Raw genomic sequence first — 27,696 nt, forward strand, 5'->3', positions numbered from 1 at the left:
ACCCCAGCCTATCCAATCTCTCCTCGTAGCTGCAATTTTCAAGCCCTGACACCATTCTTGTAAATCTTCTCTGCACTCTCTCCAGACCAATTACGTCCTTCCTGTAATGTGGTGACCAGAACTGCGCACAATACTCCAGCTGTGGCCTTACCAGCGTTTTATACAGTTCCATCATTACATCCCTGCTTTTGTATTCTATACCTCAGCTAATAACGGAGAGCATTCCGTATGCCTTCTTCACAACCTTATCTACCTGTACTGCCACCTTCAGGGACCTGTGCACATGCACTCCGAGGTCTCTCATTTCCTCTACCCCTCTCAATATATTCCTGTTTACTGCGTATTCCCTTTTACTGTTTGCCCTCCCTAAGTGCATTACCTCACACTTCTCCGGGTTGAACTCCATTTGGCAGATATCATTCACAATCTTAACTGATCTCAGAAACTTAGCAGAGTCAAGCCTGGTTAGTACTTGATGGGACACTGCCTGGGAATACCAGGTGCAGTGGCTATGGTACTCGACCAGCAATGCAGAGGTTGTGAATGCAAATCCCACTCTGGTATGTTGTCAAATTAATCTGATTTAAAACTCACCTGATCTACTGTGAAACACTGAAAAAAACATAAGGCTGGAAACATTCATTAGAACATGTCACCTGCCTCAGCTCATCTGTTGCTTTGTCACCTCCAGAATCAAATATTCCAATGATCTCCTGGCTAGCCGCCCATTCTCCACCCTCCATTAACTTCAGCTCATTCATAACTTTGCTGCCCATTTCTTGTTCTGCTCACCCAGCACCCCCTTGGCACCCGGTCCTCCAATGCCTCAAATTTAAAATTCTCGCCCTTGTATTTAAATCTCACCCCTGCCTGTTTCTGTAACCTCCTCCAGCCTTACAACCCTCTGAAAACTCTTTGTTCCTCCAACCTTTTGAGTATCCCCACTACCCTTGCCCCAACATCTGGTGGCTGTGGATTCAGCTGTCTCTGTTTTATGCTCTGGAATTTTGTCCCTAAACCGCTCTGCGTCTCCACCTCCGTCTCCTTTAAGACCCTCTTTGACCAAGCTTTTCGTCACCGTTCCCAATATCTCCTTCTTTGGCCTGGCATCCAATTGTATCTAATTACACAACTGTGAACCACCTGGGGACTTTTTTTTTAACATTAAAGGCATTACAAAAATACAAGTTGTTGTTTTATTTTTAAATATTTCTATCACTGGTTGACTTTTTGTCTCCTTGTTAATCAATTTACATCAAGGTCAGAATACTCCCTTTGAAATGGGTAATTTTTAAAAATTTCTTACTTTTCCTTTAGAGAAACAGCTATGCTAGAAGTTAGAGAAGGCACTTTAAATATGATAAAACACTGGCTATCAATAGCGAAATGGAAATATATACCAAACTAGTCGATGTCCAGTGGTGTTGCACATGGGGAGACTTCTCGTGAAGCAGGGTTAAAGGGCCAGGGATAATTAGTCCAGGGCATGATTTGGTAATTCACTCCTGATTTTAAAGTTATGCATTATGTCCTTATTTTTATACAGTACTTTGATTTTATATTATTTATAGTTGTATAGGAAAACTTAGGGCAATTTGAGAAGCAGACAAGTAAAGTTTGTTGGAGTATAAGGCAGGGAATTTCCTTGGAATTGGTCCTGCTCTGCCACTTTAACTATGCTGGAAGCGGGGCAGAAACCCCATTTACGCGTATAACTGGAGTTTCTGCTGCACTTTCAGCAAAGTTACAGCAGCAGAGTTGGAGCAGCTCCAAGGAAATTTCTGGCCCAAGAGTTTCTCTGCAGTACAGACGGGGGAGCAAGAAGATGCAAAACTGAGATGCTACAGTGCCATTACTGGTGGAAGGGCATAATTACAGCTTGAGACGTTTACATAGGCACTTTTCATTATAACTATGAAAATAGAAATTTAGAATGGAAAGTGACACATAAGTGTGACAAAAGCATGACATCAGGAAATAAAATGTAATATATGATCTAGATATTCTAATGATCTGAAGCCAGATGGACCCCTGAGTCTGTCACATATGGGAACAGATGTGGAATTAGAAGAGATCTCATCCATTCCAATGTAGGTTATTTAACTGTTTATCTTTCTTAATGCAAGTGTATACCTATGATATGATTAAGATATTGGTGAATTGTCAGAACATGCAGTAATTGCTTGCATCTTGGTTTCCGAGGCTCAATGCAAACTGGTTGAATTTGCAATGGTGGAAATGCTCACCACAGGCAGGCAGAGGCTTCATTTAAATATTAACTTAGGCCTGTTTTTATCCTGCTTGCCACTTCCTGACATTCTGGCATGCAGGAGGTCTGATGTAAATAATATCCAAGTGACATGGAGGGGCAGGGTTGTTAGGTGGTGGTAAGTGAATGGAAGGTCATGGAAAGGACACAGTAATATTGGGATAGATGTATTTCAGCTGTTTCTTAATCATTTCTCTTCATTTCCCCCCTGCTGGCCCTTGGGTTCTTTTCAGCATTTGTGCCAAGTGTTATACATTATTTAATTTTTGTCCCCAGTACCATTTCTGACACCAATGACTTTCCCATTGGGAATCCCCTATCTGACAAGCCTCTGGAGTGGGCTTGAACCCACAACATCTGTCCTAGAACGGGTTTTCTTTGCTTCTTGTTCTTTGCTTGTTTTACCTTTGTTCAGAAACTAATTTTGTGAAAAATATGCTTGCTGGAACAGTTTATTTTAAATGTTAACGTATTCATATCGCTGAGCTATTAAGGGGAAATGCTGGGAGGAAGCAAAAACATGCAGACATTGATATCTTACCTCAAGTATGAAATCCGTTAAACTCTGTCTATTTGTATCCAGAAAACGGCAGTAAATATGAAAATCAGCCCATGGTATAAATCACAGCTCTGGTTGCTGAGTCCTAGTTCTAGAAGGGGAATATGAATTCAATGGATGAACTGGGATTTGCATCACATTCCATCGAAAAGGTCTACCAAGAGACAAATCTGACTATTCCATCCTATAGCTTATCAGACTCTCAGAAATATGTTCTAAAAAGGTTATGTAAATTCCTTGTGGAATGATTATAATTTTATTGCTTTTACATACTGCATTGTTCAGTATTTTGCTGTGTTGTTTAGTCTATTATTCAACCTAAAAAAAAAACTCATCAAGTAATTTTATCCCATATGCATTGGTCTATCAGCATGGTATTTTCCACTTGCGAGATAGACAAGGAGATTTGGTGGGCATCCCATGTGAATACAACAATCGGTTTAATTGTTAAACCTAGACTAAACCAAGTCCCGTTCACCTATCACCCTTGTGCTTGCTGAACTATATTGGCTCCCGGTCCGGCTATGCCTCGATTTAAAAATTCTCATCCTTGTTTTCAACCCCAGGTTATAGTCCAACAGTTTTATTTGAAAATCACAAGCTTTCAGAGCTTACCTCCTTCGTCAGGTGAACGTCATTCACCTGACGAAGGAGGTAAGCTCCGAAAGCTTGTGATTTTCAAATAAAACTGTTGGACTATAACCTGGTGTTGTAAGATTCCTTACATTTGTCCACCCCAGTCCAACACCGGCATCTCCACACCTTTTTTCAACCGGCAGAGGGTAGCAAGGGCACAGAATGTACTCTGGGTGGATGACTTCAATGTCAATCTCGGCCTCCTCCCGATAACCCCACCATCACAGAAGCCAGTCTTCAGCCAATTCAATTCACTCCATGTGGTGTTAAGAAACAGCTGAGACCACTAGATACAACAAAGGCTACGGACCCCGACAACATCCCAGCTGTAGTGCTGAAGATTTGTGCTCCAGAAATAGCCGCGTCTCTGGCCAAACTGTTCCAGTACAACTACAGCACTGGCATCTACCCGACAATGTGGAAAATTGCCCAGGTATGTCCTGTCCACAAAAAGCAGGACAAATCCAATCCGGCCAATTACCGCCCATCAGTCTACTCTCAATCGTCAGCAAAGTGATGGAAGGTGTCATCGACAGTGCTATCAAGAGGCACTTACTCACCAATAACCTGCTCGCTGATGCTCAGTTTGGGTTCAGCCAGGACCACTCGACTCCAGACTTCATTACAGCCTTGGTCCAAACATGGACGAAAGAGCTAAATTCCAGAGGTGAGGTGAGAGTGACTGCCCTAGAGATCAAGGCAGCATTTGACCAAGTGTGGCACCAAGGAGCCCTAGTAAAATTGAAGTCAATGGGATTCAGGGGGAAAATTCTCCAGTGGCTGGAGTCGTATCTAGCACAAAGGAAGATGGTAGTGGTTGTTGGAGGCCAATCATCTCAGCCCCAGGACATTGCTACAGGAGTTCCTCAGGGCAGTGTCCTAGGCCCAACCATCTTCAGCTGCTTCATCAATGACCTTCCCTCCATCATAAGGTCAGAAATGGGGATGTTTGCTGACGATTGCACAGTGTTCAGTTCCATTCACAACCCCTCAAAAAATGAAGCAGTCCATGCCCACATGCAGCAAGACCTGGACAACATCCAGGCTTGGGTTCATAAGTGGCAAGCAATTTTCGGCCAGACAAGTGCCAGGCAATGACCATCTCCAACAAGAGAGAGTGTATCCACATCCCCTTGACATTCAATGGCATTACTATCCCCAAATCCTTCACTATCAACATCCTGGGGGTCACCTTTGACCAGAAACTTAACTGGACCAGCCACATAAATACTGTAGCTACAAGAGCAGGTCAGAGGCTGGGTATTCTGCAGCATGTGACTCACCTCCTGACTCCCAAAGCCTTTCCACCATCTACATGGCACAAGACAGGAGTGTGATGGAATACTCTCCACTTGCCTGGATGAGTGCAGCTCCAACAACACTCAAGAAGCTCGACACCATCCAAGACACAGCAACCCGCTTGATTGGCACCCCATCCACCACCCGAAACATTTACTCCCTTCACCACCGGCGCACCATGGCTGCAGTTTGTACCTTCCACAGGATGCACTGCAGCAAATCGCCAAGGCTTCTTCGACAGCACCTCCCAAACAGACGACCTCTACCACCTAGAAAGACAAGGGCAGCAGGCACATGGGAACACCACCACCTGCACGTTCCCCTCCGAGTCACACACCATCCCGACTTGGAAATATATTGCCGTTCGTTCATCGTCGCTGGGTCAAAATCCTGGAACTCCCTTCCTAACAGCACTGTGGGAGAACCTTCACCACATGGACTGCAGCTCACCACCACCCTCTCAAGGGCAATTAGGGATGGTCAATAAATGCTGGCCTTGCCAGCGATGCCCACATCCCCACGAACGAATAATAAAAAATCCCTCTATGGTATCATCCCTCCTTATCTCTGTATCCTCCTCCAGTCTTACAACCCTCCAAGATCTCTGCGCTTCTCCAATTCTGGCCGCTTGCACATCCCTGATTTTGATCGATCCACCATTGATGGCCGTGCCTTCAGCTGCCTAGGCTCCAAAGCTCTGGAATTCCCTCCCTAAACCTCTCCGCCTCTACCTCTCTCTCCTCCTTTAAGACACTCCTTTTTGACCAAGCTTTTGGTCACCTCACCTAGTATCTCCGTATGTCTTTCGGTGTTAAATTTTGTTGGATGATGCTCCTATGGAGCGCTTTTGGACGTTTTATTATGTTAACGGCGCTATATAAATGCAAGTTGTTGTGAACCTCATCCATACATAGATTTCAGTTCAGATGCTTAAGCAAAACCCTTTTTGATTTGAAAACAAGAGAAAAGTGTTGGAACAGAGCTTTAATTATACCAGGGACCTCATAGAGGCAATTAGGATCATAATCAGGATAGAAAAGTTAAATCCGAATGCTAATTCAAGATAAATCATGACAGTAGAACAGGAGCGAACAGGTTCATACCAGCAAAAATTTAGGACTGATAATAGAAAGTTCTTCACATAAAGAGTGATTAAAATGTGCAGTGACTTTCCAGGTAGGGTGGTGGAAGCAAAATCCTTGGAACTATTTAGGAAACAATTAGTTGCCGAGATGGTGCGTGGGGTAGTATTGTAGTTCTTTCTGCATGGATGTGCATTTCTCATCCATATCTATCTTGTTAACTTGTGATTAGGCACCTCTTGTGCCCTGTGTGTGGTTGAAAAAAAATACTGCCTACTGCTTTCAATTTCAAAATACAAGACAATTAAATTTATGCATCAAAAGCTCTTTCTCAATGTGTGATGAGCAATATATCAAAATCAAATACGGAAACCGGCCATTCGGCGCAACTAGTCCATGTCAGCATTTACTATTCATGCAAACAAATCATCCTAATAATATTTTCCTACTGTTCCCATATCCCTTTGCCTCCTTTTCCTCTGTATAAGGACATTCTTCTTGCTCTCTGTTCTAAATCTCTTGCATTTAATCTTATATCCAAGGTTCCTCATTCTAAAGCTCTCAACTGCTGGAACACGGTCTGCTTCTTTCTAACCTGTCTCATTGTTACAGAATTTTAAGCACTTCTACAATATTTTAACAAAAAAGCCCCAATTTTTCAAGTTTTTCTTTGAATTTGTATTTCCACATACCAAACAGCATCCTAGTGAATCTGTGTTGTACCCTCTCTAAAGCCTCAATGTTCTTCCTACAGCATGGAACCCAAAACTGGACACAGTACTCTGAGGTCTTAAGATTTTATGTATCATCTCCTCTTGGCTTTTATATTCTATGCCTCAGGATAAAATCCAGAACTCCAATAGCTTTTTTTTTTACATCCTTATCAACCTGAAGTGATGCCTTTAACGTTCTGTGAACCTGTACCCCAAATCTTTTCACTCTGCCACAGCAGCATTCATGGTACAATTACTGCTTTTTTAAAAAAAACCAATATGATTAATCTCATTTACAGACACTGAATTTGGTATTAAGACAGCATAATCTGCACAGCTAGGAATGTGAAACCAAATGGAATGAACTATAACTGTGTGCCAGTTTCTGAATCTATCATTTGGTAGAAGATTTTAGCAATTGCACAATTCCAATCTATATAGCAGTACCCGCCTTCTACGTTAAGTCAACATTAGGTAAAAGAGGTGAACATTTCTGCATTGTTGAAGTTCAAAATGGTAGTTATAGAGGCTTGGAAATAGTTACCTCCTAGTGTGAACTGGAAGGGCAAGTAACATAGACTTTGGATAATTAATATAGTTGGATGATAATTTTTATTTTTTCTCAGAATGTTGGTGAGGCCAGCATTTATTACCCAACCCTAATTGCCCTGAGATGGTGATGGGCCTTCTCTTGAATTGTTGCAGTCCTTGTGGTGATGGTGCTCCCACAATGATGTCAGTTAGGAAGTTCCAGGATATTGACCCAGCGATGACAAAGGAATGGTGATATATGTCCAAGTCAGAATGGTGTGTGACTCTGAGATGATGGCGTTCTCATGACATTGCTGTTCATCCTTCTCAGTGGTAGAGGTCATAGGGAAGGATTGATTCAGAGGTCACTCACTACTTGTGCTGTTGAAATTAGTCGGGCCAGGGACACTTCCCTGAGGAACTCCTGCAGTGACATCCTAGGGCTGTGATGATGGGCTCTGACAACTGCAGCCATCTTCCTTTGGGTTAGGTATGACTCTAGCCACTAGAGGCTTTTCCCTTTGAGCCTTATTAACCTCAGTTTTGCTCAGGATCTTCGGTCAAGTGCTCCCTTGATGTCAAATGCAATTACCCGCCTCTGTTTTTGTCCAGTTTCATGTGTGTTTTCTTTTTCTGTTTAGTGTCGAAGTGAAATTATTTCAGAACATTCCTGAGGATATCATCTGTAAAGTTCAATGCGCAAAGAAACCTTATTCTAAGTTCATACAGTGAAATATGAAAAAGGTGAATATACAGTTAAGGTATAATTTCTTCATGCTGAGAATGGTGAATATGTGGAATAGTCTATCCAAGTAGAGAATGTTAGAAGTTTGAAGATGATAATGGGGAACTTTTTTTGGCAGATAGGTTTTTGAACATTAGGAGATAGTGGATATTAAATTTGTGACCTGTGACCAGATCGAACCACTAAGTTGCACCATTGAATGAACAGTGTAAACATAGATGGACATGGTCTTCTTTTGCACATCTTTTTATAAGTGAAACATCTTGAATAGCTTCTCTAGTCTTCACTGTCGTGTTCAAGTAGACAATGGCACTGCTCATGTTGAGTCAGGGGTTTTATAAAAATGGATGTTATGTCAAGCTCTACCCTTCCACCGCATTCCTGCGAATCAGCCTTCTCCCTAGCCTACCCACAGTCCTTTTGGGCCCTCAGATTCCTCCTCCTCACCATTTTCCCTTTTATAAGGAGTGTAGAAGTAAACTATTTACCCTTTAGTGGATTACAAGCAAGTTTTCTAACATAGTGTTTATCAAATATAACGTTCCATTAACAAACAAAAGTTACCTCAAAAGTTAATTGTTTACAGTGTGCAAGATGTATATAAAAAATTTCCTTAATCCTGATGGCTCAGATAAGAGAAATCTTTTAATTGAATTTTCTAAAGAAGAGGTGTGTGATGAACAAATGAACTACAATCATAGGTGCTGCTAATCACAGATATTGTGTGTGACCAGTTCAGAACAGAAAAACACAACTGTTAATAAACAAAATCAGTCACTTGCTTGAAATAAAACTTTGAGAACTTAATCTCCATTTTGTTAGAAAGTCATTTGGTAAAAAAAAACTCTCAAATCCTCACAGGATTAGGGGGATTCAACTCATACTCTTGCACTGATTGTGCGCTGGGAGATTCCACACATGCTGAGAATCTACGGCTGCACTATGAGATAAAAATATTCAGTTACAGTCCAGTCTTGAAGTAAAATAGTTAAAGGTATTAAAAGACACAGAAGACAATTCAGTGTGCAAATTTAAACATATTATTGAGAATATGCAATTTTTAGATTTTTAAATTTTATTTGAAACCATGTTTTAGAAATTTCAGTTACTGAGGGAAAAAAATGATGGAAGTCTTTTTTTTTCAAAAAGCATTTTGAGTAATTTTGCTATTCTCGATGTTTATATGTGGATTTGGACAAAAAGTGTGACTCAAAATTGTGACAGGAAGTATGGTTTTTGGACAGGAAACGTGCGCCATATGCAAGATTTTACATATCTGAATACACGCATGCAGAAACTTGCTTCTATACATTTGAAAGATACTTCAATCTATTTTAAAAAATGCAATATTACATGCAATATCTTAATCCCTTCTGAAGTTGGTTGATATTGCAAACACAGAGGGCAGAGTATGTAAACATATAATTCTCATATCACATTTCCATTGTAGACAGAGCAGTATTTCCAGCATGTTTCTTGATTTGGATTATACCAGAGGTATTGAGGAATTTATGCTACATCAACACTTCCACCAAATCTTTAATGAAACCTCCCAGAGCCAAAATTTCATTGCACCACTGAAAATCAGTCAAATAATTCCCACAGAGCAAGCTGTACAGACTTAGTAGTATTCTCTTTTACACAACTGGTGCAGAGGAGAAAAGCTGCATGCTACAGAGAAGAATTTATCAGTACCAGTAATAAGCAGTCAACTAAACCACTTAATGCAGAATATTGAAATATGAGATCATAATGATTATATCCTTCTTGCAAAGAATACCAACACACTGTGCTTTCATCAGTGTTGTAAGAATGTACTACTACAACATGGCATTCAGCTATAATTATAGTGTTAGTCTCACCTTGTTTGAACTACGCAGCAGGCGGAGTACCCTGCAGGTCTGACTGCGGCATCAGCTGCACCTGTGTCAGGTATGATTGTGGGTGTGATCATAACGTTCCAATGCATTTCGTTGCGGGTAAACAACAGGAGCAATGGCTTGTGATTACAGTGCCAGTTTAATGTAACCTTATCCCTCCTGAGGACAATGGATTTTACATTAAAAGGTTTTTAGTTTGCTGAACTAGTGCAACCTTAACTCAACCATTCCCACTTACCTCCAGCTCAGCTATAGAAACAGATGAGATGGTGAGCCATTGCTTCTGTCACTGTACCATATGCTGCTTTGAAACTGGAATCAAAAAGGAACACACAAGCTACACTTCCCCCAGCCTGTCTCTGTGTTAAGTCTTCCTGCCATTAGCAGCAGTGTTACTACTCTCTTAACTGAAATTTGAAACTTTAAAAAAATATATTTGGCACATTTTTAGTGTTAGAATTGCTAACATTGCGATTCTATAAGCAACAATTCCAAATTAAAGCACTTCTCCCCTTTCCATCCTGATATTGCAGACTATGGCAGAAAGGATTCCAAGTTGTGTGCTTAACTATGCTTCATTGCAAGTGAATTCATGAGCAAATAAAAGTCAGATATTGGGCAAATACCTACATTTAAAAAAAATTAAAATACAGAAATAGCGGAATAAATCCAGTGAAAAGTGGTTTGCTTGAATCAGATAAACTGTTCAATTGTTGAATTATTGGTAAAAGTAAAATCAAGAAATCAATGCAGTTCTTTTCTGCGGTAATGAGTAGCAAATAATTTAAAACAATAGACAAAAATCAAATACAACCACTTTCATCAGAAAAAATACAGAAAGAAATACAGAGGTTACTAAAAAGATTAAAATGGATCCTTTGTTTCATTCTACAGTACTTCCTTCAATAGTTGTTACTCAAAAGAGAGGGCTTTACAGGGTAGATGCTGAGAGGCTGTTTCCCCTGGCTGGAGAGTCTAGAACTGGGGGGCATAGTCTCAGGATAAGGGGATGGTCATTTAGGACAGAGATGAAGAGAAATTTCTTCACTCAGAGAGTTGTGAATCTTTGAAATTCTCTACCCCAGAGGGCTGTGGCTGCTCAGTCGTTTAGTATATTCAAGACTGAGATCGATATATTTTTGGACTTTAAGAGAATCAAGTGATATGGGGATCGGGTGGGAAAGTGGAGTTGAGGTCGAAGATCAGCCATGATCTGATTGAATGACGGAGCAGGCTCGAGGGGCCGTATGGCCTACTCCTGCTCCAATTCTTATGTTCTTAATGTGACAAAAACACAAAAGACATGTGTATTGCAATAAAGTTTAATGGTTTTGTACATTTGCAACCAGCACTGTAAACTCATATTAAATGCAGGTTTCCCTTTTTGCAGTAACTATCAAATATTTCTTGTGCTATATAAGTATTTTTGACGCAACTTAATTTTCACAGATACAACTAAATTGATACTGACAAATGAAGTGTTGCAGCACTCACTGCAAAGAAAGGTTACTAGGTTTAACCTGACCCCATGGTTATGAATGTGTCAAGTTTAGCCTTCATGTTACCATGGAAATGAATACCCTCTGCACCCAGTCAATATGGGAATGAATTTTTAATCACAACTCACCTTTGTATTACCTTATTTTCTATCCTATCATACAGATAGAGATTTTTTAAAATTTGCTTTTAATTCATAAAAAAAAACTGCTGATTGTGCAGGCATCCATTTTGCCCTGCTGATATTACTGGTCAGTTTGAGAGCTACATTTAAAATAACTTACACTATACAGAATAAGCTTTTAAATGCACCGGTAGCAATTACAGGAACTAAATAAAGTTAATGTTTTGTTAGTTATAAAGAAGTAGGTTCATTTCTTTGTCACCTAGGTAATCATATTGGCTGACATCAGCAGTAGAGATAACTTTGTATTCATTGAGTGAATGCCATTTTGATTAAAAATAAAATTCACTAAAAAATAAAGGTGCCCTACGGCTTTTCTACACCGATACCTGCATAAAGTAATATAAAAGGAAGTTGTGATTCTTAATGAATAACTTTCAGCTCTTTGCCTGGTGCCCTAGTGGACTCTGATAAAGAGTCTCAAATTATCTGGGTGTAGCACTAACCTAAAATGCAAATTTACATAAGGCCACCAAGCTGTGCAGATGAATCATGCTGGAGGTTACCTCAGCTGCCATTTGTAATTTCCTTTGAGTCTGAGGTTAGAAGTTGCATCTACTAAGGCAAATATCAAGTAATTTCAGTGCCGTGGCACACCAGCACAATCTGTACTGTAAGATCACTGCTCCCGGGTTGTTTAGCTCAAGCCTGTCATGTCACGCCACAACCAGGTCGCTCATGGCATCAGAGACCTCGGTGTTGACCTGAGCAGCAATGCTCACTGGTATCACGTCCAAATAAATGTCATACTGCTGGTCCATCCCCAGATAGCTATCATTCATCAGATAGAGAGTGTAGATGTACCTTAAAACATAAGAGGAAAGAAATGTTACTCCTCTCTAAAGCTTTCCCTTCACTCTGAATGATGCAATCACTGAACATATTGTTGTGCAAAAATACTCTTATTACTACAAAGAATTTTGAATGTAAAGAATTTTTAAAAGATCATAATATATTGCTGATGTAGTATGGTACACTTGTCTGAAATGGTAATTATAGGACATTATATTTTTTTGCACGATGACAACTTGACTTCTGTGAAATATGTCAAAATACATACCACTAATAAAAGCGCTTTGATTTTAAAATTACTTGTGTGTTCTCTCTAAAGTCAACAAAAATGCTTCTTTTTAAAAACAAACTGAACAGATTCTGTTACTTTGATTACAAATCACTTCACATTCCAAAATTCAAAAGTACAGTTTATCTTAATACAATACCAATTTTATCAGATACTGGTTTATTTTCAAACTCTGGCACTATTGAATTTTTCTTTATGTTTACAGTGGAAATATTGAGCACCTTGTCTTTACATACAGCACTGGGGACCAGAGCTACCACCATCTATGTTGAAGAGTATATATTATATTGGTTTTGCTTAAACTAATGGCATCAATTCAAAAAATTAACACCTTGTAGCATTCGGGGTTTTATAAATAGGAGCAAAGAGTACAAGAGTAAGAAAATAACGATAAATTTGTAAGGCCACGATTAAGAGTACTATGTGCAGCTTTGGGTGCCCCTTGCAGAAAGGCCAATAAAGCCTGAGAGATCACCAGGGATGAGAAACTATAGTTATGAGGAGATATTTGAGATAGAGACGATTTCCATTGGAGCAGAGAATGCTAAGAGGAGATTTGATAAATGTTTTTAAAATCATGATGGATTTTGAGAGGCTGAATAGGAAAAGACTATTTCCTCTGGCTGGGAAGTCAGTAATTACGGGTCATCAGCTTAAACGGTCACTTTGAGAGCGCAGGGAGGGATTAGGAAAAATATATTTACCCAAAAGATTTTTGGAACATGAAATGCTTTGTCACATTCAGTAGTTGAGGCAGAGACTATTGCATCTTTTAGAGGAAAATTAATTTTTAAAAATTAATTCTCGGGATGTGGGTGTCGCTGACAAAGCCGACATTTATTGTCCCCTAGTTGCCCTTGAGAAGGTAGTGGTGGGCCTTCTTCTTGAACTGCAAACAGTTTGATACAATTGAGTGGCTTGCTAGGTCACTTTAGAAGGTAGTTAAGAGTCAACCACATTGATGAGTGACTGGAGTTACATGTAGGCCAGACCGGTTAAGGATGGCAGGCTTCCTTCCTTAAAAGACATTAATGAAACAGTGGGTTTTTACGACAATCCGACACATTCATGGTCACTTTTACTGATACTAGTTTTTTATTTCAAGATTTAAAACATTTTTTAAAACTGAATTCAAATTGTCACATTTTCATGATGGGATTTGGACTCAAGTCCCTGGTTTACTAGTCCAATAACATAATCACTACACCACCGAACTTGTGACTAAAAAATTAGATAAATAATTGAAGCAGAGGAAAATGCAAGGCTACAGGAAGAGAGCAGTGCAGTGGGAATAGTTTTGGACTGCTCGAAAGGCCTTACACAGATATGAGAGGCTTAATGACTTCCTTCTGTGCTGTAGACTTATATGGTTCATGGGTTTAAGAGATAACAGCATCTTTGTAGCAGAGTGGGCTGATGTGAAATTGGGGCAAAAACTGTGAGGTACTGCATTGCTTTAATTATTTTGATTGTAATATTGCCATTTGGATGACAAATATATGCAAAGACTAACCTCTTCAGTTGTTTTACTGCCTTGTAATACAAAGCTGTGTATAATCCTGCATATAAAAGTGCATGGTGACATAGTACCAGTATACATCTGTTCAAAGCTGTTAAGACCTCTAATGCACTGCACTACAAAATGGATGCAGACTCATTCCCTCAGTTCTTCACAAGTGGAGTTACTAGCCTCATCTGTGCAGTTGTAGGGAGATGCCAAGTGGAGAGGGAAAATTGAAGAGCAAATCATTCCAGGCTACTCTCATACATCTCCAAATGGCTGATTACGAGGTAGCTCTGGGAGCCACAGCCAAATATTCTTTTTCAAAAGTAATTTGGCGGAATCCTCAGCTACCTTTTCTTAAAGTAAAAGTTAAATGAACACTAGAGCTTTGAATAAATTAAGCCTGCCATGAATGTCATACTGAGGCAGAACATGCAGCTTTTCTGCTTTTGGCAAAACCAGGTAGCAGCGAATTGCATTTTGTAATTTTTTTTAAAGTTAGTAATTTACTTTATTTAAAAACTCCATTTAAAAAGTGCATCACAAAGGTATGCTCATTTGCTCAAATTAACAGCTTACACAGACCTTAAAATGGGCATTAAACATTGTAGTGCTTTTACTGCATCAAATTCAAAAATGTGTCAACATTTTTTAAAGTAATTCTTTTAAGCACAATATGAAATGATTATTTCTGGTGTCCAGCTTCCCAACCCGAGATGGTGTACTCTGCTGCTGCACAGTCCTTCTCATCTACAAGTATATTTTCCTCCAGCCACTAATGTGGAGAAAGTCATTATATACCAATATTTTTCACTCACATAAGTGACCAGAGGAAAGTATACCTGCTAATGTCTGAATTGAGCACTGGCAAAACACATTCAATGAGGATGGTCAAGCTTGAATTAATTCATACTCATAATGCCTGTAGGAGTCAATGTTACAGCGATTGATTCTGTCACATCACTATTTTCTTGCTGATAAGATAATGCAATTTATATAAAACACACCTTGGTAGGTTGCTGAAAATGCCGTAATTAACAGTAAGATCATCCAAAACTCTGCTGTCAGTATCCTATCCCACACCAAGTCCTGTTCACCCCTCACTCCTGTCCTCACCGACCTATGTTGTCTCCTAGTCCCTCAAATTTAAAATTGTCATCCTTGTGTTTAAATCCCTCCAGGGCCTTGCCCCTCCCTATTTCTGTAACCTTAGTCATCCCTACAACTCCCCTCCGAACTCTCTGCTCCCCTGACTCTGGTCTCTTATGCAGCCACCCCATCGCGCCACCTTTGGTGGCTGTGCCTTCAGCTGCCTAGACCCCTAATCTTGAATTTGCTCCTTAAACCTCCCTGCTCGCCACCTCCATCTTCTCCAATAAGACCCTCCTTAAAACTCACCTTCTCGACCAAACTTTTGGTCCCCCTTCCTAATATCTCCTTCTTTGGCTCAGTGTCCATTTTCTCCTTATGCCTCTGTGAAGCATTTTTGGACATTTTTCTATGTTTAAGGTACTACATAAATGCAAATTGTTGCGGTAGTAAGGAGTGACAGGATCTTACCTTCCAGTGGTCTCAGGGGTATAGAAGGCTAGAGAGACTGTGCTTCGATTTCGAATGTATCCCACTCGTTTCAAAGCCACTAATTCCTTCTTGTCCACTTCCCCTAGGACGACAAACCAGCCCTCATCTTTGGCCTTTGTGAAACGTGGTGTGATGGCCTTGCTGTCATACTTTCCCTGACGATCAATACAAGACAACACGTCAGAGCAGGTTTTCTGTTTATTACAACACAAGATTAATATTCAATTATAAATAATAATACTTGCATTTATATAGCTTTTTATCACATTGAAACATCTTGAACCACTTCAAAAAACAAATTACTTTTTGGAGTGTGGTAATCATGCTTATTTACAAAAACACGAGTCATTCTGCACCAGTAACGTTCCACAAGCAGTGAAGAGATGAATAACCGACTAATCTGCTTTTGGTGGGTTTTATAGTGAGAGGAATTTTGCCGAGCACTGCAGGAAAACTCCCTCTGAATAGCGCCACTGAATCTTTAAGATCCACCTGCACCACTGGAACTGGTTTTACCATCTCCTCCGACAATGCAGCATTTCCTTATCACTGCACTTGAGTGTCAGCCTAGATTACGAGCTCTAACTCTGGTATGGGGTTCAAACCCACAACCTTGTAAACCAAAGATGAGAGTGCTACCAACTGAAGCGGACACACAAATTTAAAAAAATACACTTCTTGAAACTGGACTAATTCTAGGATAATCATAATATTCTGATTAGTTATTGACAAATCACTTGATCCATATTCAGAGTTTCACTGATTAATTTCTTTTAGAGAAAAAGATTGGCATTTATAGAGTGCCTTATCACATCTCTCAAACACCTCAAAGTACTTCATGTACAATGAATTACCTTGAAGAAAAGTGACTTTTGTTACATAAGAAATGTGGCAGCCATTTTGCACACAGCAAGATCCCACTATCAGCACTGATTTAAGTAGCCATTTAATCTTTTTTGTGGTGTTGGCAGAGGGAGGTTGAAGAATTCCTTTGACAATGCAGCACTCCCTCAGTAATGCACTGAAGTGTCAGTCTAGATTATTAGCTGGAACCCACAGCCTTCTGACTCCGAGGGGAGAGTACTACCAAGCTGACACTAGCTGATTTTTGCTGGTTAAAAGGCCTGTTAGCTATTACTGGAAAAGGAAGCAAAAGTTAACATGATGCCAAAAACCCACAATTGCTGCAGCACTGACTTTTTACTTCAACTATTTTATAATAATTTAATGTAACGGAGCAGCAGTAATGCAATGTGCTTCCACCTCTGGCAGCTGGTTTGAATGAACTACCTCTTCATCTCAGAGGATAAGAAGTGAAATGAACCTTGGAAAACAGGGAAGCCAAATTTGAAGATGGCCGAGCCAAATATAAGTATCTGTCTTTAGTACAGAATGACTTTTTTTTATTCATTCATGGGATGTGGACGTCGCTGGCGAGGCCGGCATTTATTGCCCATCCCGAATTGCCCTTGAGAAGGTGGTGGTGAGCCGCCTTCTTGAACCGCTGCAGTCCGTGTGGTGACGGTTCTCCCACAGTGCTTTTAGGAAGGGAGTTCCAAGATTTTGACCCAGCGACGATGAAGGAATGGCAATATATTTCCAAGTCGGGATGGTGTGTGACTTGGAGGGTAACGTGCTGGTGGTGTTGTTCCCATTTACCTGCTGCCCTTCCTTGTCTTTCTAGGTGGTAGAAGTCGCGGGTTTGGGAGGTGCTGTTTAAGAAGCCTTGGCGATTTGCTGCAGTGCATCCTGTGGATGGTACACACTGCAGCCACAGTGCGCCGGTGGTGAAGGGAGTGAATGTTTAGGGTGCCAATCAAGCGGGCTGCTTTGTCCTGGATGGTGTCGAGCTTCTTGAGTGTTGTTGGAGCTGCACTCATCCAGGTAAGTGGAGAGTACTCCATCACACTCCTGACTTGTGCCTTGTAGATGGTGGAAAGGCTTTGGGGAGTTAGGAAGTGAGTCACTCACTGCAGAATACCCAGCCTCTGACCTGCTCTTGTAGCCACAGTATTTATATGGCTGGTCCAGTTATGTTTCTGGTCAATGGTGACCCCCAGGATGTTGATGGTGGGGGATTTGGGGATGGTAATGCCATTGAATGTCAAGGGGAGGTGGTTAGACTCTCTCTTGTTGGAGATGGTCATTGCCTGGCACTTGTCTGGCACGAATGTTGCTTGCCACTTATCAGCCCAAGCCTGGATGTTGTCCAGGTTTTACTGCATGCGGGCACGGACTGCTTCATTATCTGAGGGGTTGCGAATGGAACTGAACACTGTGCAATCATCAGTGAACATCCCCATTTCTGACCTTATGATAGAGGGAAGGTCATTGATGAAGCAGCTGAAGATGGTTGGGCCTAGGACACTGCCCTGAGGAACTCCTGCAGCAATGTCCTGGGGCTGAGATGATTGGCCTCCAACAACCACTACCATCTTCCTTTGTGCTAGGTATGACTCCAGCCACTGCAGAGTTTTCCCCCCCGATTCCCATTGACTTCAATTTTACTAGGACTCCTTGGTGCCACACTCTGTCAAATGCTGCCTTGATGTCAAGGGCAGTCACTCTCACCTCACCTCTGGAATTCAGCTCTTTTGTCCTTGTTTGGACCAAGGCTGTAACGAGGTCTGGAGCCGAGCGGTCCTGGCGGAACCCAAACTGAGCATCGGTGAGCAGGTTATTGGTGAGTAAGTGCTGCTGAATTGTAATGCCCCAGGATTTCTATAATTAGTACTTGATGTGTAGTACTGTATTTGGTATGTATATGTGCACGGTCTGTACACGTGAGCTGTGCGATCTGAGTGTGTGCAAAATTGCAGTAAACCAGAGGACAGATTGCAGTCAGCATTTGCTTTTAATTGGGATATAAGCCATGATATATATATATATATATATATTAGTTTTGTCGCTTGGACTTTTATGCCATAAGTTATAAGTTTAAATCTTTATTTTTGTATGGACAATGTTAAAAAGGATTACAGATACAGGACAGCTGCGTCCCATGTTGTGCAAATCTCGCTGGATGTGGGAGTTCCCGGATAGTTGAGAATCCAGGGCAAACACACTAACAGGAAGAGTTTCCAGCTGAATTTACTGAAGCACAAAAGTTACTTAGTTTCAGAAACAGTGGGAGATACTCATTCGCATACGGGAGATGGAAGTGTTTCTGGACCACACATTCTAACAGGTGGTAACCCCACAAACACACAGTGAGATAGATGATTAAGACTGGAAGTGAGTGACCATCTATCGAGATAGGAAGGAAGAGATGGAGTCCCTGAGGGCAGTGCTTTGGCAAGTAAGTTTTCAATACTGAATTCTTGTTCCAGGGATAATTATTTGGAGGAGGGCATGAGCAATGCCACCTTGCCCAGGTAGGGGAGAAAGGAAGAGTTGAGTGCAGGAATGCAGTGGTATTGGGAAATGCAATTGTTAGAGGAATGGACAGTTGCTTTTGTAACTATAAACATGAGTCCTGACTGGTGTGTTGTCTCATAGGTTCCATGATATGGGACATAAAGCAGGGGCAGAAGCTCTTGGCGAAGGAGGGAAATCAGCCAGAAGTTGTGGTCCAATAATATGGAACAGTAGGATTTATGTCCTGTAAAAAAAGAGTTCCAGGGGCTCGGAATTAGATCAGAAAACAGGACCGCAAAGATAGTAATTTCAGAATTTCTACAAGGGCCTCACATTAGGGTGGTAGAGACTTGGCGCAGGGAGGAACGGTGCAGTCCAGTATCCTTACAACTCTGCTAACTAGAGCTGTGAGGGAGGGTTTAAACTAATATGGCAGGATGGGGAAAGCAGGAGATTAGAGTAGGCAGCTTGGAAGGGAAATTAATCTCTAGGTGTACAGGCAATAAAGAGTAGAAAGCCCGAAAGAGGTTAAACAGGACAAAATAGCAAAAGAGAAAAAAATACTGGCATGTGGGAAAGCAATAAAAGGATAAACTAAAATGTATGTATAATAATGCATTGCGTATAAGAAAAAACATTGGGGACCTGGAATCATTGATTTAAAATAGAAAATCATGGCATAATATCAGTAACTGAAACTTAGCTGTAGCTGGGTTAGGATTTGTGATTTATTATTCCTGATTATGAAACTTCCACTGTATTTCCTTTTTCTATCCTTCGTTATTTCTTCAAAAAAAAATCTATACGGTTGGCCAAACACAAACTGCATTTCAGGAATCCATGCTCACTGGCCCGGATTAACTTACCTTTCTCCAAGTTCTCAGTAACTTCATCTGGTATTAGAGACTCTTAATAGTTCATCAACAATTGAAGTTAAGACGAACTGAGCTATAATTTCCTGGCCCAAAAGGGCAAGTTCTAAATTATTTTTGTGGGGCCATGAGGAACAAGAGTGTCCCTCCGAGCCCCACAAAAAAAACCTGGCGATAATGGCCTCCCCCCCACTTCAAAGATTCATCTTGTTGCCAGCCGGGCCTCAAAATGGCCTGCACAGATGTGATGGCCTATCTGGTCTGTTTCTGTGTTCTTACATTCTATAATTCTATCCTATGGCTGTAGGTAGAAGTAAACTGTTGAGTAAGTTGAGAATTTGTCTCAGTTTGAAACATAAAAATGAAGCAGTATAGCCGAGATTACCTTTCCATTCCAAGTATATAGTAGTGACTTTCTCATTCTAATCTAGGCATAGCATTATTCAAACCTCCTAATAGGAGGAGATTATTGCAAAATTTATATTTGCATGTGTGTCATTAATAGGTGCTTTTAAGCTTTTTCCTTGCCTAGGAAAGGAATTTGCAAGTTGTATATAAACAAATAGTATAGGAATTAAAGATGTACTTTCTTTGTTGGAAAAGTAGTCTTTTTGTTTACAAACCGTTGCATCAATGTAAATTCCACTGAAGCAGATTACTGTCGCATTTGTGTACAACATAATCAGAATGACAGTATCGCACAGAATTTCCCCCTCCATAACAAGGTTTGCTACTTTTTTCAAGTCGACGGTGCTGCTTTTTTATTTTTTAAAAAATATAGAAGCTGGTTTTACATTTATCAGATTTGTACATGAATGGACTTTGCATGTTAATGTCCGAAGGATCATAATGGAACTTTTTTTTGCTGGAGGCCAGTACATTCTAAAGATATTACATAGCTTCTTAAAACAATTGTCCTTGCACTGTAATTAATTGTAGCTGGCAGGCTGGCGAAGAATGAATGCTCCGTCTGCCATTTGAAAAATATTACAATTTTGTTTATCTTTTTAAAAAAATAATTTATGGCTTATGAGTCATCGGAGTATTTGACCGAGTGTGGCATCAAGGAGCCCTAGTAAAATTGAAGTCAATGGGATTCAGGGGAAAACTCTCCAGTGGCTGGAGTCATACCTAGCACAAAGGAAGATGGTAGTGGTTGTTGGAGGCCAATCATCTCAGCCCCAGGACATTGCTGCAGGAGTTCCTCAGGGCAGTGTTCGAGGCCCAAACACCTTCAGCTACTTCATCAATGACCTTCCCTCCATCATGAGGTCAGAAATGGGGATGTTCACTGATGATTGCACAGTGTTCAGTTCCATTCGCAACCCCTCAGATAATGAAGCAGTCCGTGCCCACCTGCAGCAAGACCTGGACAACATCCAGGCTTGGGCTCATAAGTGGCAAGTAACATTCGCACCAGACAAGTGCCAGGCAATGACCATCTCCAACAAGAGAGAGTCTAACCACCTCCCCTTGACATTCAACGGCATTACCATCGCTGGATCCCTCACCATCAACATCCTGGGGGTCACCATTGACCAGAAACTTAACTGGACCAGCCATATAAATACTGTGGCTACAAGAGCAGGTCAGAGGCTGGGTATTCTGCGGCGAGTGACTCACCTCCTGACTCCCCAAAGCCTTTCTACCATCGACAAGGCACAAGTCAGGAGTGTGATGGAGTATTCTCCACTTGCCTGGATGAATGCAGCTCCAACAACACTCAAGAAGCTCAACACCATCCAGGACATAGCAGCCCGCTTGATGGGCACCCCATCCACCATCCTAAACATTCACTCCCTTCACTACCGGCACACCGTGGCTGCAGTGTGAACCATCCACAGGATGCACTGTAGCAACTCGCCAAGGCTTCTTCGACAGCACCTCCCAAACCCGTGACCTCTACCACCTAGAAAGACAAGGGCAGCAGGCACATGGGAACACCACCTGCACGTTCTCCTCCAAGTCACACACCATCCCAACTTGGAAATATATCGCTGTTCCTTCAGTCGCTGGGTCAAAATCCTGGAACTTCCTACCTAACAGCAGTGTGGAAGAACCTTCACCACACGGACTGCAGCAGTTCAAGAAGATGGCTCACCACCACCTTCTTAAGGGCAACTAGGGATAGGCAATAAATGCTGGCCTGGCCAGCGACGCCCACATCCCATGAACGAATAAAAAAAAGTTGCCGTCACAGAATGAGACAGCTGTCCAAACTGCTAGATGGCCAACAGCCTGAACATAACAGGAGTCCTCAGATTTAGTGGCTGGGGAACGGACAGGGAGTGAAAAGGTCCAAGCCGCCAGCTTCGGCTTTGAAGTAAAGAGATAACAAGATAAGTTGGAAGGGCAGGCCCACTCTAGTATTGGAGGCCCATGATTGGTCAACCAGAGGGTATGACATTTTGAGGGCCACTCAATCACCCCTTGCCCACGAAATGTAGAGGTAAGAAGTGGGTTGACTCTTGTTCCTTTGACTAAAGAGATACACCACACCTCATTTGTCACCTCGCCCTTTAGAAAGACCTTGATAGGGTCTTGACAGACCTGTGTCAGTTACTGCCCCTGTGCCCACCCCCACAAGTAGCATTAAAGAAAGACCCCTTTCTAGAGTCAGGTTGTAGAGGACAGAAACGAAGGTACCTGGATGGTAAACGAGAACGAGATGTGTATGAGGGAACTTGGTATGGAGTCGCGGCCTCTACCCAAAGGACAACGGGGTAATATAATTCTCAACTGTGTTTTGTAAACTAATGCTTCAATACTGTAAGTTATTGATTCGTACTTGTGCTAAATAAAGTCATATGGCTGTTAACCATTATGGAGTCAGTCTTGAACAATTGAACAGAGAGTCAAATTGACTACACAGCACAACTGGGTCGCTGCTTGTTTTCCGGGGCGTTCTGCTGGTCTGTTGAGTTATGGCAGGAGACCAGCAGAACCCCCGAGGAATTTCGGGGCCTTTGCATTCTACTGACCTCATATGGTTATTAATATGTGGGCTTGCAAGTTAATACCAGTTCTGCCTTAAAATTAATTTAGCTTTTGAAAAACTGCTGCTATTTAGATACAACTTAAAAATGTGTTGAACGGTTTAATTTATTCAACAGGTGGCTTGATAGTTAAAGTGGTACGATAGCTTAATTGGCTGTTAGATGGTCTTATATCAGAGGGGGTAATTTTAACTTAACCTGCCCAGCGGGAAACTGATGAGATGGCCAGTGTTACACTCCACCCGATTTTACCTTCCATTGAAGTCAAGACTTGTACCTTGTTGCGCACCAGGCTAATCCTGCGTAGATTGATCTGGAGTACGTATTCCTGATCCGCATGTAGCTGTGTCCAGTTCTTCTCATCTCGGAAGCCAGTGCCCACATTCGGCAGAGCTTTCTCATTTTTTCCCATTAGAGCGTTTTCCCACCAGCCCTTGATACTCAGATTAACCTCGATGACTGGCAGGCGGGACAGGAAGTTCCAAGCCTAAAGAAGTTGGAATAATTACAGAATCCTTTAGCAACTATAGTATACTCAGTTTACAAAGCAACTTCCAATTCAATTGCAGAAGGATTTATAACTATTCAGAATTAAAATGCATACTATAAAAGGCAAAGATTTTATAATCTAAATTTGGACATCACTGAATAGAATACAAGGTTGATGAAATCAGCCATTAGTCTAGTTTCTTTGCATCTCCCCCCATGCCCATCTCATCCATGAGATTCACTTCCTGCTCACCCTAATTTCCCTTCCTGCCCCACCACCCATGCTAGCTGACACTGCAATTGTTTCTATCTCTCTCCTCAGGCACTGTCGCCCTCCCTTTCAAAACTGCCATAACCCACCTCAGCAAAAAACAGCCGTTGACGCCTCTGTACTCACCAATTACACCACCATCTCCAATTTCCCTTTCCCTCTCCAAGCTCCTTGGACGTGTTTCTACCTCCCAGATCCTTACCCATTTCTTCTACAACTTCCTGAAAGAATTCCGCTGATCAGGTTTTTGTACCTCCGACAGGACTGAAATGGTCCTAACCAAAATCATGAACAATATCCTGTGACCGTGGTGCATTATCCCTCCTCATCCTTCTTGACCTGTCTGTAGCCTTCAAAAAGCTCAACCGCATCATCTTCCTCCAATGCCTCTCCTCCATTGTCCAGCGAGGTGTACCTACTCTCGCTTAGTTTCATTCTTGCCTATCCAGTCATAGCTAGGGCATTTTTTGCGATGACTTTACATCCCACCCCCATACCATGACCTCGGGAGCCTCTCAAGGATCCATCCTCAGCCCCCGTCTCTTACTCAACGACATGCTGCTTCTTGGTGACATCATCCGCGGGCAGCTTTCACACGTATGCTGATGACATCCAGTGCTACCTCTCTCAACCTCTCGAGTGCCTCTGTGCTCTTAGAGTGCATTTCTGCTATCCAGTCTCAGATGAGCCATAATTTCCTCCAGCGAAACATCGGAAAGACGATAGACATTGACTTCACTCCCAGCACTGTCTGTACCTTTATTACTGACTGTATCACCACCCCCGCCATCACCATTTCAGGCTGAACCAGACTGTTTGCATCTGCATTCGCATTCTGTTCAACCTCACGCTGAGTTTACGGGCCCCTATTCTCTCCATCACAAAAACTGCATATTTTCATCTCCTCCAGCCCTGCAATCTCCCATCCTCCAGCTCTCCATTCCTGATTCCAACCTGTTGTACAACCCCCTCTCCTTTTGCTGCACCATTGGCAGCCTTCACCTGCCTAGGCTTCAGCTCTGTAATTCTCCCTCCCCACCCCAGCCAAGCCTCTCTGCCTTTCCACTTCCATCTCCTCCTTTATGGCCCTCCTTAATACTTCTTTGACCAAGTATTTGGTTACCTATTCTAATCTTTCCTTCTTTGGCATGGCATTCAACATTCCTTGCATCTTGTGATGGGCATTATGTATTCATGGGATGTTTTCTAAGTTAAATGCACTATAGAAATGCAAGTTGTTGTTGAAACTGTTGGTGGCCATTGGTCTCCGATTTTTTTATAAGCCTTTTGCTTTATTTTATGTAGAAGTGAATAATGGTGGCAGTTTTAGCAACATTTAAACTACTTTATCAAAATTGCAGGAAAACCCAACATACCATTCTTAATTATTTACTTGGATGTAACCATGTGATATTCTTGAATAATACAAGAACTATTGTCCATCACTGCATGCTTGAGACACATTTTTTAGCTTTACTGAAGAACATCCTACTGGGGTCTTATTCTAAATACTTTTGATGTTTTTGACTTTGGTATAATAAGTATTGCAATTATGTCTCCCATTTCAATAAAACACCCTTTTTTGTAACACATTCCTTTCTGTAAGATGACCCTCAATACATAGTGCCCATTTTACAGTGATGATCTAATGTATTGATAAAATTGTTAACATTTTAATACATTTGTGAAGTGAAACATATTACATTAATTTAAACATTTATTCCTTACAGGCCTCTTTTTTTTTCTAAAGAGGGTAGAAGCTGTTCTTGCCTCCTCAGGGCAGAATAGGGTAGCTGCCTTGCCACTTTCCTCAGTATAGAAGAGAGAAGCTTTCCCCTGCCCCATTTGTTAGTTGTAAACAATTTTACAACACCAAGTTATAGTCCAGCAATTTTATTTTAAATTCACAAGCTTTCGGAGATTTTCTCCTTCCTCAGGCAAATGTTTGCCTGAGGAAGGAGAAAATCTCCGAAAGCTTGTGAATTTAAAATAAAATTGCTGGACTATAACTTGGTGTTGTAAAATTGTTTACAATTGTCAACCCCAGTCCATCACCGGCATCTCCCCATTTGTTAGTGAGGAAGACGATTACTGTCCACACCCCCTCTCCTCAGTGAGGAGGTGACAATCCTCCTCAGTGAGGAGGTGACAATCCTCCTCACCCCTCAGCACAGAGGATGGCAGTCTTTGTCGCCAAATGGTACCAAAAAAAAACTTTGATGCAAATACTTCAATGCTAAAAAAAAAACAACTAAGCACTCAAAAAGTTAATCATCTAGACAATATTTTCTTTTCTCAAAAAATTGGTGATTTAAAAAAAAAGGATTCCAGGATATATCATCACTGTCAAACACAACTGGGGAGATCAGGTCGAACAGCTTACAGAGGCTTTTAAAAAAAATCTCGAATCCACTGCCAAAACATTTGTCTTTCTAGAAGACACTTAGCTGTCTTTAAATTGAGGCACAACTGGTGTTATTTGTGTGGCGAACAGTCAAGATAACACCTCATTGTTTATCAGTGTGTGTAAGCTTTATTGTCCTAACGCAGTTACAGAAGATAATTTATTGCTTAAATATACCATAAAGCTCTTAGATAGTAGTTGCCTTTTGATTAAAAATAAAAACTAGGCTATTGCAGCCGCATTTCAATACGGGTAAAACATATTTATTTGAGGATTAATCTTCATCATTTGAATCAGATGAGAACACCTCCCTGCATGCAATTATTTAATTAGCTGCCAAATCTTCTGCCAGTCGCCAGCCGTTCAGAGCATACTGATGGCAGAACAGATGCAAATCTCACAGTGATGACTGCCTTTTCTCATTACGACTGCAATTAGCACTTAAATTGATGCTTTAAACCCACTAATTTCCAGAATAATTTTTTTAATATATTTTAGCTGTGATTGCCGTGCCAAACTGGCAGAAGCAGATTGTAGAATAAATTTCAGGATCCAAATAACTTTCACGATGAAAAGGCTACAATAACAATTTTTTAAAAAAAAACAATATTAAGAATTTTTTGAAATGAGTACAATCTTATTTCCAAGCAAAATGTATTTTTCCCAGATTCTGCTTACAGCACAAAATATCATTGTGCTTGAAAACTTTGCTTGTGCAAAGCATATTATTAGATATTTACATTTGCTTTGTTTTTAGGTATTGCTGGCACATTTTTCCCCCCACAACAGAATCGTTCTCGCCTTGCCTGTCATGTGGTAGTGGACCTATATACACCAGCCGAAGAGAGCCTTGAAGCTCTTCTATGCTGCCTGTTTGGACAATGTGCTGTTGCTTTGTTTTTGAACACTAGTTAATTTAACTATTGTAAGCTATACTTGTAAACGTTTTACCAACCAGTAATTAGTAATAACTTAAATGCTTACTTTTCAAAATTTTTATGACTCCTATAATTGTTAAGTTCAGCACCAAAGATTATTGCTGGTGATCAGTGCAGTACTCACCTTCAAATTTTAAAAGATCCCAAGATTTAAATAGAACTTAAAAAAAAGAATGCTTTCTCCAAAATAGAAATTCAATACAGCAGGACTTTTTTTTAAAAAAAGTTTGATATTTGCTAATAGTACAATTCATGTCAATTCATCCAGAGTGGACAAAGGATGGCTGGTGTGGGAACTGAACTGGGAGGTACTTCTGAAGTTGGTGTTGAGGCTTATTGCTGGGACAGAATAGGGAAGCTTTACTTTTTTATATTCTATTTGTTGCAGGAAAAAAAACACCATTAAAAGTACTTTCTTACACCGTTTCTTCTGCCTTTTTGTATCCACTGTCCATCTCGGAGCTGAGAGCAGCTTTGAAAAAAAATATAGATTTTGTTTGGCTAAAAATAGCAACAAAGCTGTTTATCTTAAGCCAATTCAAAGAAATAGGAGTGATGATTCACGCAGTCGATAATACTGTCTATTGTACTTTTACAGGTCATAACAGCTGTGAAAGAGGTGAAGTTATGCTAAACCTTTATAAAACACTGGTTCGGCCCCAGCCGGAGTATGGTGGCCAATTTTGGACACCAGACTTTAGGAACGATGTCAAGGCCTTAGCGAGGGTGCAGGGGAGATTTACTAGAATGGTACCAGGATGAAAGACTTCAGTTACATGAAGAGACTAGAGAAACTGGGGTTGTCCTC

At 41.0% G+C, this 27,696-nt stretch overlaps 1 protein-coding gene across 1 annotated transcript in view; it reads right to left on the bottom strand.

Moving 5' to 3' along the window:
- Window positions 1-11,022: 11,022 nt before the first annotated feature.
- ascc3 (activating signal cointegrator 1 complex subunit 3) overlaps window positions 11,023-27,696 on the bottom strand; it is a 599,461-nt gene continuing 582,787 nt past the window's right edge. Inside the window, exons 40-42 of the mRNA XM_067984949.1 lie at window positions 23,064-23,273; window positions 15,541-15,716; window positions 11,023-12,199 (exon numbers count right to left, since the gene is read on the bottom strand). Coding sequence (XP_067841050.1) covers window positions 12,052-12,199; window positions 15,541-15,716; window positions 23,064-23,273 — 534 coding nt within the window. The 3' untranslated portion in view covers window positions 11,023-12,051. The remainder of the gene's footprint in view (window positions 12,200-15,540; window positions 15,717-23,063; window positions 23,274-27,696) is intronic.

This window comes from Heptranchias perlo, chromosome 5, assembly GCF_035084215.1.
Source record: "Heptranchias perlo isolate sHepPer1 chromosome 5, sHepPer1.hap1, whole genome shotgun sequence".
NCBI lineage: Eukaryota > Metazoa > Chordata > Chondrichthyes > Hexanchiformes > Hexanchidae > Heptranchias > Heptranchias perlo.